This window comes from Tiliqua scincoides, chromosome 1 (assembly GCF_035046505.1).
Source record: "Tiliqua scincoides isolate rTilSci1 chromosome 1, rTilSci1.hap2, whole genome shotgun sequence".
NCBI lineage: Eukaryota > Metazoa > Chordata > Lepidosauria > Squamata > Scincidae > Tiliqua > Tiliqua scincoides.
In genome coordinates this window covers 262,172,370-262,188,152 of record NC_089821.1, presented here as the reverse complement: position 1 = coordinate 262,188,152, position 15,783 = coordinate 262,172,370, and the positions used below count along the sequence as shown (strand labels likewise).

The following is a 15,783-nucleotide window of genomic DNA, read 5'->3' as shown; positions in this document are numbered from 1 at the left end:
TTATTTCCCCAATTCCACTTAGGGAGCTCATGGCAGGGGTGAGATTCAAACCAGGGAGTTCCCGAGTCATAACTTATTTTCTAGCCACTATGATATATTAGCTCTCTAATGGTTAAAAGAGCCTTTTTAATTTCACACACAAACATGCATATGTACACGCAGGTGCACAAACACCAATTCCTTTTCAAAACACTTACTGCCCATTCTTAGAATAAAATTCTAAGGGAGGAGGCAAGGCTAAAGGAGAAAATTATGCACAATTATTCTCTGGAAGTAGATACCTTTGGCTCATAGGAAACTATTGGTTTCCCTTTTTTCCCTCCACAGTTTACTAAAATTTCTTTTATGGAATACTAGCAGTTCGGGAGTCAGACATAGGCTAGTGGTTGAGCACATACATGCAGGAGGTCACCTGTTCAATCACTAGCATCTTCAGCCAAAAAAGAACAGAAGATATGAAAGGTTTCTGCCCTAGAGCCACTTCCAGGACTGACCCATTCATGAGGTTAACTAAAGTGGTGGCCTCAGGCAGCAGATTGGTGGAGGCACATACCTCTATTTGCCCACTCACCCTCCTTGCTCTTCTTCCCACCCACTGAATTGGAAAAGGAAGTAGGGAACAAAGCGGAAGAGGAAGTGTGAAGAGGAGGAGAGTGGTAGGCTGCTAGAGAGTTTAAATTAATAATAAAGTCTCCAACGCTCTAGCCCTCCAGCTCTTCATACTCTCCTCCACACTTCCGCTTTCTCGCCATTCCTCTCTTTTCCAGTTCACAGACTGGGAGGAGCAGAGACTGCAATGTCATCAGGTGCGGGAGGGGCAGATGTGGTGTGCAGCTTTAGATGCCAGGGTGTCTTGGGCTGGCACAATCCTGGCTTGATGTAAGGCCATTCCATATGTATTGCTTTAACTGCTGTTTCCATGGAATCCTATTTTGCTAATCCAGATATTTAATAACTGCAGAATACACATTTGTTCAGCTTCTTGGGATATAATACTGTATGATAGCAATTATTTGTGTACAGATAATTAAGCAATTTTATTCAAATATTTCATGATGTTCTCATATGCAGATGTCTACAAAAGCACTTAATTAAATCAATGATTATGTAACAAATGCATTCTATGCACAAAGGTTGCCAGTTTACTTTTTAAAGAGTCATACTACTCTTGCTAAAACAAAAGACACAGAGATGATAAAATGCATTGTGAAATATATTTTTGAAAACAGACGCCCACAGTTGCAGCTTAACGATATTTAATCCAAAGTAAGGGTCAAACTTCAGGTGACATTTAATGTGTGAATCCTATGAGATTTCTGAAGCATGTCATTAAGCATATGTTGCTCGGTCAGACTGCCCTGTTTGTTGCTGTATAATCAACCATGGTTCTTTGGCAGAATGTTCCAACATACCTACATGGCATCCTAGATATACTTTCACCAAAGTTATTTGCAGGGATGAGCAAATCCAGAGCAGCTTGACTCGAGTCGAGTTGCGAGTCTCTGCTCACCATCTCTGTGTGAGAGTAGAGAAAGAAGCAGCAAGAGGGAGGAGGGTCAAACAAAATTATTCTTTGTTCTTCCTACCCCAGTATGCAATCTGTTTAAAGATTTCCATATCGGACAAGGTTGTCCATGGCCGGGTGATGGGCAGACATGCGTTTGTGCCCATTCACTCAGCAGTTCCTTATTTACTTTCCATAATTCCAGCGCAATCTGTGGTGGTTGGTTGTTGGGGGGGGGGCGCAGTCCAAAGGAAACTATTCCTCGATCTCAATCTTGACTGTGGGAGTTGATGGCCATATAGTGGATGTGTTCCTAAGGACGTTGCTTTAACCCACTCTTTCTGCACCACACTTCCCCTATGAAATTTAGGAGGGGGAAAGTAGAAAGGAGCTTCCTTGAAGATTGCTTTGACTTCGCTATTTTTGGCAATTGGGCGTCCCCTGGGCAATGGTGTTGCCACTGGCAAATCCTTTCACCCAGAAGCACCTTTTCCTTGCTATACTACTAAACTCCAAAAAGCTGTCCACTTTGGTGAGTTTCCAGGAGATGGGATTTCTACAAATGTGGAACAGCCATGGTGAAAATCCCTCTACCCTTCTTGTGTTGTCTCAGAGCACAGAAAGCATTGGATGGAGGAACAGTACAGCTGATCTCAAGGATCAGGATGGGTTAGAAGGGCTTTATAGCAGGTATGATGAAAATGCCAGCAGTATCTCATAGCTGCTGACTTTGAAAGGAGCCTTGCTAAGTAGATGCAGGCTGCTAGTGAGGGAGATCAGAATTGAATGGTAAAGGAAACAGACAGCAGTGCTTTCCTTCAGTCACACTTATTAAGTGAAGAAAATTCAGCACTGATGTTTATGGCATTGATGAGGAAGGGAAAAAGAGAAAAGATGTTACATAAGAATATAAGAAGATCCTCACTGGATCAGGCCAAGGGCCCATCTAGTCCAGCTTCCTGTATCTCACAGTGGCCCACCAAATGTTTCAGGGAGCACACAAGACAACAACAACAACAACAACAACAACCACAAAAGATTGGCAAGACCTTAAAATGATACTTGGATCACACTTAGCAGATCACCACTAGAAGCTATGCACTTAAGAACCAAGTTTCACCTGTCAGAATCTCCTCTTGGCTATGCAATGGAGAAGCAAAGTATTTTACAAGCACAGTCCTATAAGCATTATATTCTGTACAGATTGGCTCAATGCATAAAAAATGAGAAACCAGAACCAAACAGAATGGAAAGGACTTGCGCTCCACTAGCCTGCTTTCCAGCAGGCTACCTTGAGCATACGAAGAGGTTAACGTGATGGCTGACCTGCATGAAAATAATTATGATTTAATTTGGTGTCCTCTGGCTACAGCAGAACTTCTGGCTCTGACAGCTACAGTGAGTTATCACAGAAGGCAAGGAGAGGTAAAACAACTGAAAGGCAAGGCCAGGCACTGATGCAACCTCTACAATTAAATCAGCACACAGAACAGCAGTGGCTGGCTGCAGCATGTTCCTTTTCAAGGGATATCACCACTAGCTGTATCTCCCCACCCCCAGTAAATACATTTGGTATTCTCTCTCATTTATTTTCCTTTCCTACAATGAAAATACTGCCAGTCTCATTGAAAAGAATGGCACAGGGAGTGCCACATAAGAAGCTCAGATTTGCAAAAAGAAACCTAAGTATTTTTGCCCCAATGTAAGTACCCCAAGTACTGCCACGCCTCCCACCATCCTATGTGACCTACTAGGTCACCGGAGAAAATGAGATATCCAGTTATTCACATATCATAAACATTGACTAGCCCAGCTTTTCTCAACCAGTAGTACTTGTACCACAGGTGGTACTTGGGGTAGTGTCCAGTGGTACTCGTGGGACCCCCAGACCCCTGCCACCTGTCAGTGAGACCAACAACGCAATGCCACAAACAGTGGTAGGAGACTTGGCTCAGCAGGCAGAGCTCCAGCATGTGCTTTCCGCATGCTTGAAAAACCCCTCCTGATCACCCTGAGTCTCTTACCAGTGTTGTGTCGCATCTGGCTTCCTAATCCAGAAGTAACTGGCGATGACACCATCACCAGTTTCTTCTGATTATATTTCCAATAGGTGAATCATGCAGAGTGGTACGGCAGGGGACAAACGTTGAGAAACACTGGACTAGCCCAACCTATTCTTCTAAGAAGCACTCAGAACGGTTCTCAAAAGTAAGATAAAATGTAATAAAACCAAAACAGCTACTGTAAATTGAGGCAATTATCTCATAGCCCCCCCCCCCCAAAAACGAGTGCAGTCAAATCGCAGTGAGAGCTGGAGAAGAGAATTAAACAACAGTTTAGCATATGCCAAAGAGTGTCACCCAAAGCATGCTTGTTTTTATCTGACATCTGCTTAGAGTTGGGGGCTTGGCAGGCCTCCTTTGGGAGTGCATTCCCTAAGAACCAGATGCAAAGGTTAGGAAACTGTGGAGACTGTCTATGGTTTCATAACATCTGCATAAAGCTAATGCTCGTGCCACAACTGAAAAAATGCTCTGCTTGAAGACATCTTTCGTCAGCAAGCACTGCTTTTGGTGGGCCATTGTGATACAGGAAGCTGGACTAGATGGGCCTATGGCCTGATCCAGTGGGGCTGTTCTTATATTCTTACTGTCTAAGCAGTGGACCCAGAGCACCAGGTCCCAAGCAGCTAAGGTCTAGAAGGTCAGAACCATCACCAGAAACAAACAGGCAATGAAAATCATACCGAATTCCTTGGGAGAAGAAAGCTGCTTGAGGCAGCTACTGAAAAGTAGTCAGTCCAGAAAAGGTTAACTGCCCCCTCCCCACTGCCATTTCTCTGCTCTCAATCATCTCTTCCAAAGCTGTTTTACTAAAAACAAAATTACAGCCAGGCATTATTAATATGTATTTTTAACCACCACAAAAGTGGAGAGAGTCACTCACTGAGATTAATGGGTAATCTCATTAGATCTCATATATCTTCATTAGATATATGAAGAAAAGGTGTATCAATGGCTACAAGTCATATTGCTTAATATTGCATCTTCAGATCTGGATGCTGTCAATATCAGTTGCTGGAAACCAACAACAGGAAAAAGCTATTTGCTTCATATTCTCTTCATGTCCCAGTGATTGGCTCTTCAGGGAAGCAGAATGCCAGACCAGATCTGATCCAGAAAAGCTTTCTTGTCCCTATATAGTCCTTTAGATGGTGTAGGATTCTTGGCGTGTGAATGAGAACCATGTAAATCATTCTTCTACCTCTCAAGGAAAAGGGGCAACCTATAGATATGACCCTTCAGTGGGCCACCACTGCACTTCCTAGAGATATGTTAGCCTCTGGTTCTGATTGACATCCCTCCAATTTTTAAAGCAGGTTGCCTCTGACCTTGTTCCACCAGACAGAGAGGACAATCATCAGTCAATACCACCTGCTTCCTGTACCACACCTCTTTCCTTCACACCCTTTGGGGGCACCCACCTGTTTTCAGAAATGCTAATGCCAAAGAGGGTAGCCAGATGTAGTGACTGAAAATAAAGAGTTGCAAATGAAAGTGGCCTGTATTTGGGGAAAGACTCACTCAAGAGCTCCCATTACCCACCTCTGGACACAGCAAAACAACAAGTGTACTGAGTGTAACTGAGTTTAAGTGCCTGGTTAGGATATATCCAATCTTGGATCACATAGTAATTCTGTAGTTGCATATTTGAAGCCACAGACGTCTTCACAGAAATGCAATGTGATTAAGCAGTACTTGTGCTATCACCAAATCAATCAGGCAGAGAAAAACAGAACTGTTTTAAAAGATAGAACCTTTCTGACAGTTCTTCAGAGTCAGCAAGAAAATGGAGAAGAAGTACAGAAAGAAAAACAAAAATCACACAATTATCAAACAAATCTTGCTATATCCTCCACCTCTCCCCACCATCAAATCTTCCAAGTGTGGAAGGCCCCTTGTTTAGACAAGTTTAAATTCAGGCCAGCACATAAAGCTTAAGTGTAGTTTCACTGCATACTTTGACAGAAACCAGAGGAATGCCATGTTTAAACCTGAGAAATCCGGCTTTAATTTGAGCAATGTGATCCTTCGCTATGCGAGGGCTCTTGTTTCTCCTCTAAGGAAGAACCAGTACTGACAATTCTGTGGCTACTTCAAAGATACTACAGAAGGCCAGAAGTAACAGAAGATAGATACTACTAGAGAGGCCAGCAGAAGCCTCCGCGGCGGCTTCCTCAGCACCACTTGTGTGAGCGCACCCGCACCAACACAAGTGGCAAAGGTAGGCATGGGGGGCGTGGAGGAGGTGGGAGGGAGGAGTTTCTGGGCAGGGGGAGGGCAGGTGATGGTTGGCCCCAGGGTTGGGCATGAGGGGAGTCGGGGGCGGGGCTGGGACCCGGTGGTTATTCCAGATCCCAACCCCCGACCCCAGGGAGAACAGAGCGGCTTCAAGCCGCTCCACTCTCCTCAGACTTGAACCACCTCCAGAGGTGGTGCAGGTCCAAGGAGACCCATTGAGGTGAGCAGCCCTTACCCCGGGTTAAGGGGAAGAGCTTCCCCTTGCCTCTGGCTGAGCTGTTGCAGCCAACGAACCTACATTGGATACAGCGCAAGCCTCCTGGTTTGCCTGCTCCAGTGCAGGTTTGGATTGCGCCCTCAGTCATACAATAAACAAGCTTCTGTGCATCTAAATCAGCATGAAGTCATTCATTCAACATATATATTTGTCACTGTTGTTTCGTGGTACCTCATCCAACTATTAATTTATAACACACACACACAATTTATTGGCTTAGCAACTTTTCCTATGCTATATAGCTTATGATGTTCTCTTACCATCAAACCTTTTAAAGTTAGTCTTCAATACTGTAGGACCATCACACAAAACTGAACAAACTGATATGTCTTTAAAAAGCAGCCCTCTTTCTAATTTCTGTTTCCAGAAATGAACAGCCATTGCTCTAATTACGCAAACTGTTTTTTAAAGCAGAGAATACCATTTCTCGCCCTCACACACACAAATCAATCATCTGATCTGTGGGAGCAATCATACCTTATACGGCTCCCCTCAGTGATAATACCCTGTGAATTACAGATATACTTTGACGTGGCCTACGTAACCAATTAAGGATTAGGCTACTTGGTGGACCATGGAATAATATTTCATAAGTGAGAAGGAAAATGGTTTTGTGCATGCATGTCATACTCTGTCCAAGACAACAGTTGCTATTGTGATTCTAAGCACTGTACTTGTGTATCACAGCAAGCGTTTGCTCTGTAACCATGGAATCGGGCTACCTCACATCCATGTAGAGAGAGAAATATATCCAGCATCTTCCTATAGGAGAGAATGAAATAAAGAACTCTAATCTTCAGAAACTATTGGCCTTTAACTGATGTCACCCACATGTGGGGTCATGCCTTGACCTACTGTAAGGTGGGTCATGCCAGTGATACCACCACTGCATCTTGTTGCTGTTTATGTTTCCTTAAGAGAAGACAGAGAGTCACAGATAGAAAGAATGAGAACGGAGAGAATGTGCAGAAATATATGGTGGAAGTCAATTTATTGTTGGGATTAAACAACAGGGATAAGTCCTGGGTCCTCTGAAAACAATTACCATCTCAAATAGGATATTAAAATGTGCGCAATGAACTACAACAACCAAAGCAAGTGAAATGACTAACTGCATATGGGGGCCATGTTTTCTTCAGAAACAATACAACATTCCTTTTCATATGCAGTATTGACTCAGATGCCATTTCTACATATGGGCTCCATAACAACTGTTCTAGAATACAAGACACAATCAGTGATCTCTTTTTCTCACTGACATTTGCAAATAAAGAATGACGTTTGCTGGAAAATGCACCATTAAAAATTATCTTTGGTTTACAGTAGAATGCATCCAAGTTATTAATGTGCTGATGGGACCCATTACCAATGTATTATGATTTTGGCAATTCCACTGTAATAAGAAAGTGCGGTTCTGGTAACAGTACCTAAGAGCATTGTGTGAGATGCAAAAACGATAGCAGCTGCACTGAATCAACACTCTAAATATAAGGTGATGATAAAGAAAATAAATTAGCAGGCTTAATACCTTTTCTGTGCTTTCCGGAACTGTAAAAAAGCCATGCTCAAATCATGGAGAACTAGTTAATAATTTAAAAATTACAGCAAGTATATTGGTTATAAAGACCTGGAAATTAACACAAACACAGACAATAACGGGTGAAAGAAAATACTTCTATCCTGTGCTGGAACAGGCAGGCTGCTGGAACAGTGCAGAGTTGGGCCTGGCTACAATGCAACCCGGGGCAAGGGGAACGGATTCTCCTTACCACATGATCTCAGAAGCTAAGCAAGGTCAGGCCTGGTTAGTGCTTGGATGGGAGACTGCCTGGGAATACCGGGTGCTGTAGGCTTATACCATAGTCCTTCGAGACTGAAAGTCGCCAATCAATCAGGTAACGAGGCAGCGGCCCTAATGGAGCTACTTGGATCTGTGCCACCTAAAAAGGTGGCGCAGATCTGAGCAGCCTAGCACTAGGCCAGGCAGCCCGGGAGCAGGGTTAGGATCCAGCTTAAGTGCCAGATCTTGGCTCCATTCCACTCCCAGGCACAGTCCACCATGCTGCCTGCTCTCCCCCTGCCCCAGTACACCTCCTAACTGCCTTCTCCCAACCTTCCCCAGACTCATGTGCTGGCTAAGGCAGGCCAGAGCAAACCTACCTTGCTGGTGCACCAGAAGACAAATTCGGTGTCTGAAAGCTGTCGCACGTCTGTGAGTCAACCTACCCCTCTCCCACAATGGCACAAAAGTGCCTTACAGCACTTTTGCAACACCTCTGGGCCAGTGCAAGGGACTTGTGCCAGCCCAGCTGGGCCTTTGGATTGCACTCTGAGAGATGTACATCATTTATACATATGCAGCTTGGAAGGCAAATATAAAAATGGTGTTATGGTTATTATTTTATAAAAGGATATAAGATTCTCCAAAGTATATGCTGTATGTATGTTAACTGTGGCAATTGATCCTATGCATATTAAGTGGTTGAATTATTCTTTAACCTTTACCTAGTTCAAACAATTCAGATAATTTATGTGTTCAAACTGAAATGTGGGAATATTGTGGGCCAATCCATGCTTTAAGCAGGAGATGACTTTCCTATGTGATCCCTGTGGAAACCTAATGTTTGACAGGGAGGTTAATGTCCACAACATATGAAGGAACAGATTAGGAGTAGTCCATCTACATTTCCACCTACCATGGAAAGTATAAACTGGTCTTAAAACAGAGAATTTATGATAAATGGAACAAAGACATTGGAAAATGTTTGGAGCCATACTAACCTCTTGTAAAACAAACTAAGATGTGACTATTAGTGTTCATAATTTTTTAAAAAATAATATTTTAAAGATACTTTATTACTTCCACTAATGTAATGCTGTATTTGAATGAACAGATTAGGAATGTGCTTCTTCACTTGTATATTTTTGGGTTTTTTTATTGTGAAGAATTCAGAAAGCCGCTGAAAGAAAGAAAGAAAGAAAGAAAGAAAGAAAGAAAGAAAGAAAGAAAGAAAGAAAGAAAGAAAGAAAGAAAGAAAGAAAGAAAGAAAGAAAGAAAGAAAGAAAGAAAGAAAGAAAGAAAGCCACCTCATTTCAGTTTATAGAGCAGAAAAACAGCAACTGCTTCTCTTTAAAAACCTGAGAATGGTAACATCCCTAAGGATCACAAGAGGCAATGGTATTATTACAAGTGAGATTATATGTTGGGTGGTTTTGGTCATGTGCATTTTCTCCCTCCTGCTCGCCCAATACATGAGGCAAAAGTAATTTATGTTCACAAATTATTTCATGCTATAAAAATAGTTGAGACACCTGTTTCTTTATACACATTGTTCATGGATACTGATAGAACTACCACACGTATTACATTTTCATGTGCACACTGAAGATATTTGAAGAGTACACCTAAACATGTAATATATGAACATGTCAAACACATGAATCATACAATAGGGAACTGGGGTTGGCTGCAGCTCCCTTTTAAGTACGCGCTCTGTGTTTGCCTCTGTGTCAGTGGTTCTCACTCTTTTAACACTAGGGCTCACTTCTTAGAATGAGAATCTGTCAGGACCCACCAGAAGTGGTGTCATGACCAGAAGTGACATCATCAAATAGGGAAAAATTTTTAACAGTCCTAGGCTACACTTCCTACCCACACTTCCCAGGAGTAAGTCCCATTTACTATCCCATTTACTATATTGTTGGCAACCTTCAGTCTCGAAAGACTATGGTATCGTGCTCTGAAAGGTGGTTCTGGAACAGCGTCTAGTGTGGCTGAAAAGGCCAATTCGGGAGTGATAGTTCCCATTTACTATCATTGTTAAAAGCATCTTCATAGTAGCCTATTAAAAGTACAAATGTGTGACATTTCCCCAAATGCAGTCACATACCATCACATCACACATGTTAAAAATAAAATACTGAAATGAATGAGGACCCACCTGAAATTGGCTTGCGACCCACCTAGTGAGTCCTGACCCACAGTTTGAGAAACAACCTCTGTGAAATTAGTAAAATAGCTCTCACTACAAGTCTACCTGTTCTAAAAACCAAGTCCCATTTTTTGCTGAAAGTATTAATTCCCACTCCCCTTCCAGCTTCCAAAATAAATATACTTTTTATTTGCGTAAACCCTAAGCATTAGGGCCGCAATTCTGGGCCAAGGTAATATCCATGGGATGAAGATGTAAGTCATTTCTCCAAAAGGGAAATCTGAACCTTGCCAATATTTGGCTTCATCCATCATTCGGAAGCATTTGGTGAGCCACTATGAGATACAGAAAGTTGGATTAGATGGGTCTTTGGCCTGATCCAGCGGGCTCTTCATAAATTTCTAACACTACAGGTGAGATGACATCATGATCAGATACACCTGCACTACACCAGCCACTCTGCTCCTTCTATTCTTCAGTTTTTCTATACCAGGAACAACAAAAGTCACACAGTCAAAAGTGATACATTTTATCATTTAACGTATCATTTAAATGTATCATTCCCAAATAATCATGCTCTGAATGCATGAGTTCCAGGAGACATGTGTGCAGAATTGCTGAACATCCCCATTTTCAGAGTGTTGTGGATATAAGAACTGATCTGGTCCCTGGGTCAGAACTATTTATTCCAAGGAAGAGGAGTCCAACATCTCTGCAGTTTTGGGGTGGTCTAATATCTTTGAGGCAGAATTTGTGCTTTGCATGAAGAAATGAATGGTTGAAAGCAAAAGCATTTTTCTCTCACAAAAAACACAATCCTACCATCTCCAGGGAAAACTCCCTCTGAAATATTAGAGTCACTGCCAACATGTGTTGACAGTACTGACCTGAGTGGACCAATGATTTTACTTGGTAGAAGGCTGCTTTATGTGTACTCAGAGATGTTACAGCTAAATGGTAGAATACAGACTTTCTTCATCAAACCCTACTGTGAGATTCAATCCCCAACAGCTGTAGGCAGGATTGGGTAAAATTTTATTTGAAATTCTGGATAGCAGTTGCTAATAAGCATATGCAATCCTGAGCCAGGATATGACAGTTACCCACATTTTTGTTGCACCCTCAGCATTGTGAGGCATTTGTTATCTGGGCAGACAATGTATGCCCAGCCACAGAGTGCACATCTGTCTTCATCCTGAGGCAGCTTCAAATATTCCAGTGATCTTCAACCAGTGTGCTGCAAGTGGTCCACGTGTGCCACAAGAGTTTGGGGTAGGGCAGTGGTTCCCAAACCGTGAGCCATGTCTCCCCAGGTTGCCACAGAAACCAGCCAGGGGAGCCGTGGAATCCTAATGAAAAACTCGCCTTCTTATACAATGTATAGGATGGTAGCCCTAGTGGGGAACTGCAGCCAGCGGCCCCATAGGTCAAGGGAGTCCGCAGTTGAAAAAAATTTGGGAACCACTGGCAGATATTTCAGCTGCAAAGTTCTGTGCAAATCTGCACTCTTTTCATAAGACTGACTTAGGGGCATAAGATCACACTACAAAATTCTCGAATTTGTACCAGTAACTGGAAGTAATGTGGTCCTGTTAAGAGTGTTGGACTTGGCAGCCCAAAGTTGATCAACCCCTGCCCAGCAATAGACACTTTGGGTGGCCTTTGGCAAGGCACCCTCTCGTAATTTAAAATTCACACCTGTAAAAATGGGCACAACAAAAACCTGGCACATGGTGATTGTGAGGATAAAGACTGCCAACTACTTTGCACATCAAATGGGCCTTCTACATGATGAATTCTAAGAAAATGGTTTCTGGAAGAGGCTGCCTCAATGCAGTATATTTACAGAACAAGATATTCCACATACTATAGAAAGCATGTTACTGTCACTGTCCTACCAAAACACTAACATTCAGGGACGATGCAAAATGTGCACATGGACATCTTTTTCTTGCCCTCAACTTCCCCATCCAAAACTGTCATCCTCAAATCACTTCTTTAGGGATAATCTCATTGAATAACTGGGGCTGATTCCAAGAAAAATGGTTTCAGGATTTGGGATGAAAGATCCTGCAGATTTAGTTCCTGTTCCAACTATAAAAATCCACAGGGCTCAGAACATTCAGATCAGATGTATATTTTGCTAAGCACAAATCTTTACTTGCAACACAGAACTACTTTAAATGACACACAGAGGAATTTAAAACATGAACGAAAGGAAGATATACAATGGGCTTTATCTGTTTCCTAGCCATGACATACAGGGGGTTGGAGTTTCATAATTTGCAGCTATTCCATAAGAACAGGGTGAAGAGACACATGAATGATGTTTTTACTCATCTATACCCTGAGTATAGTCACTGTAGATGGTCAGAATTATGCAGAGATCTTATGCCCCATTTACAGATGGAGCAATAGTTTCACTTAAAGCCGCTAATCAAAACAACTGCCAAGGTGTTTATAAGACCAAGCATCACAGCAGTTCTCCAAAGCCCAATTACATTCTACTTGTGTTTTCTCAGTCATACTGTGTGAGACTTGCACATCAAAAATCACAGAATTCACACTCTGCACCTTGTTTAAATGTTACTACTTCCCCAGGAGTCTACCTGGGATGAGGTCAAGAGGGAGCCTTGGGTAACCTGTGGATGTGTAGAAAATAACTTATGAACCAGGAGATTTCCACATTCAAATAGATGTTGGATGTCCCAGTTCATTCATTCCTTCTATCCACAACCAGGAGAGCATGCCAAAGTTCCTTTGCTGATGTCACCCCAGGAAGGATCTCAGGGCAAAGTAACATCTGAACAGGCCCCAAACAGTCTTGGCCAGCCTCATCTCTTATCAGAAATCAGATTGCTTTGTTGTCAACATTACGTTATCATTTATTTTAATTTCTTACTTGCTTCTCTTCGGCATACTCCAGCCCTTCATGCCATGGTCTTTAAATTCTGTCATTTCTCAAACATCAGATCCTGTTGCAACAATCTATCCCTTGATTTACTTCACAGGGAACCCACAAGCATCAAGGTGCCTTTAGGATTTCCATATGGCCAGTCCTGTCCATAATCCAGGCCATGGAAAGCAGCAACGGAGGACCAAGTCTCCAGATCTGGGTATCTCGGGGGGGGGGGCGTTCTTTCACTGTGTGGGCCACGTTCACACACATGGAAACAAAAATCAGAAATTACTTCAGTAATGCATTTCCTTTGCTAACAAGGTAAAGGAGCTGAGAAGCTGTGGCAAAAACGGGTCTTGATTCCAGTGTGAACCTGGACAGCATGAGACAATGTGGGCCTAGTAGTATCAAAACAGTAGCTGTTCTCTCAGCATATCTGATTGTACTTTTTTTTTGGTAAGGCACCTGGGAATGCACATGTCTCTCTGGTGAGTAACATGTGTGAAAATTGTAACTGTCAGGATTCACAGCTGATAATTTTTATATGAATTTTTATCTTCATGCTCACATGGCAGCCTAGAAACCCTCCTCTCACCACATCTGTCTACACAACTCTGCCACCTGCCTGAGCACCAGCAAAACCGCCTATCCAAGCCACACATGCTGCTGAGACATCTGTCAAACAAAGGGAGATGCTCCCTACAGAATAGCGGGCTGACCCAGCCATTCGAACACTCACCCAGTCTTCAAAGTGGCGGCTCCCGTTCTGCAGCAAGTCCTCAAACTGGATGGTGCAGTTGGCCACAAAGTCATCGTACCCAATGGGGGCATCGTGGAAAACAGCCATCTCAATCTTCCTGCCATTGCTAACTTCGGTAACAAACTCATCGTTCCAGGCAGGGCTGTTGGTTTTTTGCTTGGTCGAGGTCTGCCCAATCCTGGAATCGTCCACGTTGAGGGCAATGTATGGGTCCAGCAGAAAGGTCTGGGGCCTGGGACCCACTGCATGCCTGAGTGACCAAGGTGTGGGTTTCAGATTCACCGCTTCACAGATTCTGATTTTCAGGACGCCATTGAAAACCACCATGGTTAGATGGCTTCACTTTTTGTTGTTGTTGTTTTTCCTGGGATTCAGCACTCTCTGGAGTGAGGAGGGAGCCTAGCAGACCTCTCCAATAAATAAGAAGGCAGGCTTGAATGAAGGAGGAGAGGGAAGGCTGCGGGCTACAAGTGGGGGGGGGCTCCTTCTGCTTGCTACCTATGACTATTTAGCCTTTCCTCTTGCGACACCCAGTGAATACATACATACACACACATGTGTATAGAATCTGTGTGTTTTCTAACGGAAAAACAAGGAGGGGACAGGAGGGAAGGGGAGGGGGGGAACGTCCCTGTTTGCAGAAATCCAAAATGCAATCCTAGCACACTCCAAAGATCCTCGGAGGTAGATGCAACAGCAGATTTTCCTCCCCCCCTCCTCCCCCCCTTTCTAGACCATAATCCTGGATCAGTCCCTGGCCAGAAGGAATCCGAAGCTCTGGTGCTGCCTGGTCTGGGTTGTAGTAGCAGCAGCAGAGGAGGGGGCGGGAGGGACAGGGGTGGGGGAGAGGGGGAAGCCCCCCACCAGACGAGCAGCCCTGCCTCCTTCGCAGCCTCCCGACTGGAGAGGGCAGGGGAGGGAGAGCCCCAATCACGCCGCCCGGGGAGCCTTACATCCGCATCGGCTGCAGGAGCCTCCTGGCCGCCTTCTCGTCCTCCGCCTCCTCCTCCAAGGCCAAGGATCCAATGGATCGGATCCAATGCATGAGGAGAGGCTGTTCCGGATCGCGCTGCTGGGCGGGATCTGCGCCGGGCGGCTCGCCTGTCCGGAGAGAGAGCCCTGGAGAGGGGCTCTCGGCAAGCGCCTGCTGGGTGGGATGGCCGGTGCCTCCGCCGCCGGCTGGGCTCCGAAGCGCCACCCCACCTCTGCCTCGCTCGCTCGCCCGCCCGCCCGCCGTGTCTGTCTCTCCCCAGTGCAGGAAATGCGCAAAAGACGTCAGTGTGTCTCTGCCGCCGCTGCTCCTGCTGCGAGCGAGCAGAAAGTTTTGCCTGTTGGGGGAGCAGTGCGCGCGGAGCCAGCCAGCCACAGCGCCCTGCAGCCGGCCAGGCGCTGCTGCCGCGCTCAGGGTCGTGACTTTCAGCCGGTCTCCTCCTGGGCGGCACTTGGGGTGTGACTCCCCTGCCTCCTCCTTCGGAAGTCGGTGCTGCCCCTGCCTAGGGGGGCTGATCGCCATCACCCCCTCCCACAGCCAGTGGCGTAGCCAGAGGGGGTGCAAAGCACTAAGTCTTGCAGGGAGCCTCACCGCACGTGCCTCACCTCCTCCTCCCCTTTGGAGCGCGGGGGGGGGAGCAAAACAGGCGTATACTCCTCGACTTGCAATGGCACCGAAGGGGAGGGGTCCTTTGCACGCTTCAGTGAGGCTCCCTGCAAGACTTAGGGCCCAATCCCACCCAACTTTCGAGCTCCAGTGCAGCTGCAATGCAGCCCTGAGATAAGGGAACAAATGTTCCCATACGTTGAGGAGGCCTCTGTGATGACTGCCTCCCCACCACAGGATGCAGTGCATGCTCCACTGGCATGGTTGCACAGGCACTGGAAAATTGGGTAGGATTGGGCCCTTAGTGCATGGCACCCCCTCGAGCTATGCCACTACCTTTCATCCATGAAAACACAGCCATCTTGGAGGGTTTTAAATAAATATTCTTATGTGCTCTCCTCCCCTTAATGGTACACTGTATGTTTGTTTGATCAGGCATTTATCTAGAGTAGTGTTTCTCAAACTGTGGGTGGTGAGCCAATTTCAGGTGGGTCCCCAGTCATTTCAATATTT

The 15,783-nt window shown here is 44.7% G+C and overlaps 1 protein-coding gene across 1 annotated transcript in view; it reads right to left on the bottom strand.

The window, feature by feature from the left end:
* Window positions 1-14,899, bottom strand: part of PRKCE (protein kinase C epsilon) — a 406,295-nt gene extending 391,396 nt beyond the window's left edge. The window contains exon 1 of the mRNA XM_066624640.1: window positions 13,653-14,899. Within this exon, the coding sequence (XP_066480737.1) occupies window positions 13,653-14,000 (348 nt within the window). The 5' untranslated portion in view covers window positions 14,001-14,899. The remainder of the gene's footprint in view (window positions 1-13,652) is intronic.
* Between the last annotated feature and the right edge of the window lie 884 nt (window positions 14,900-15,783).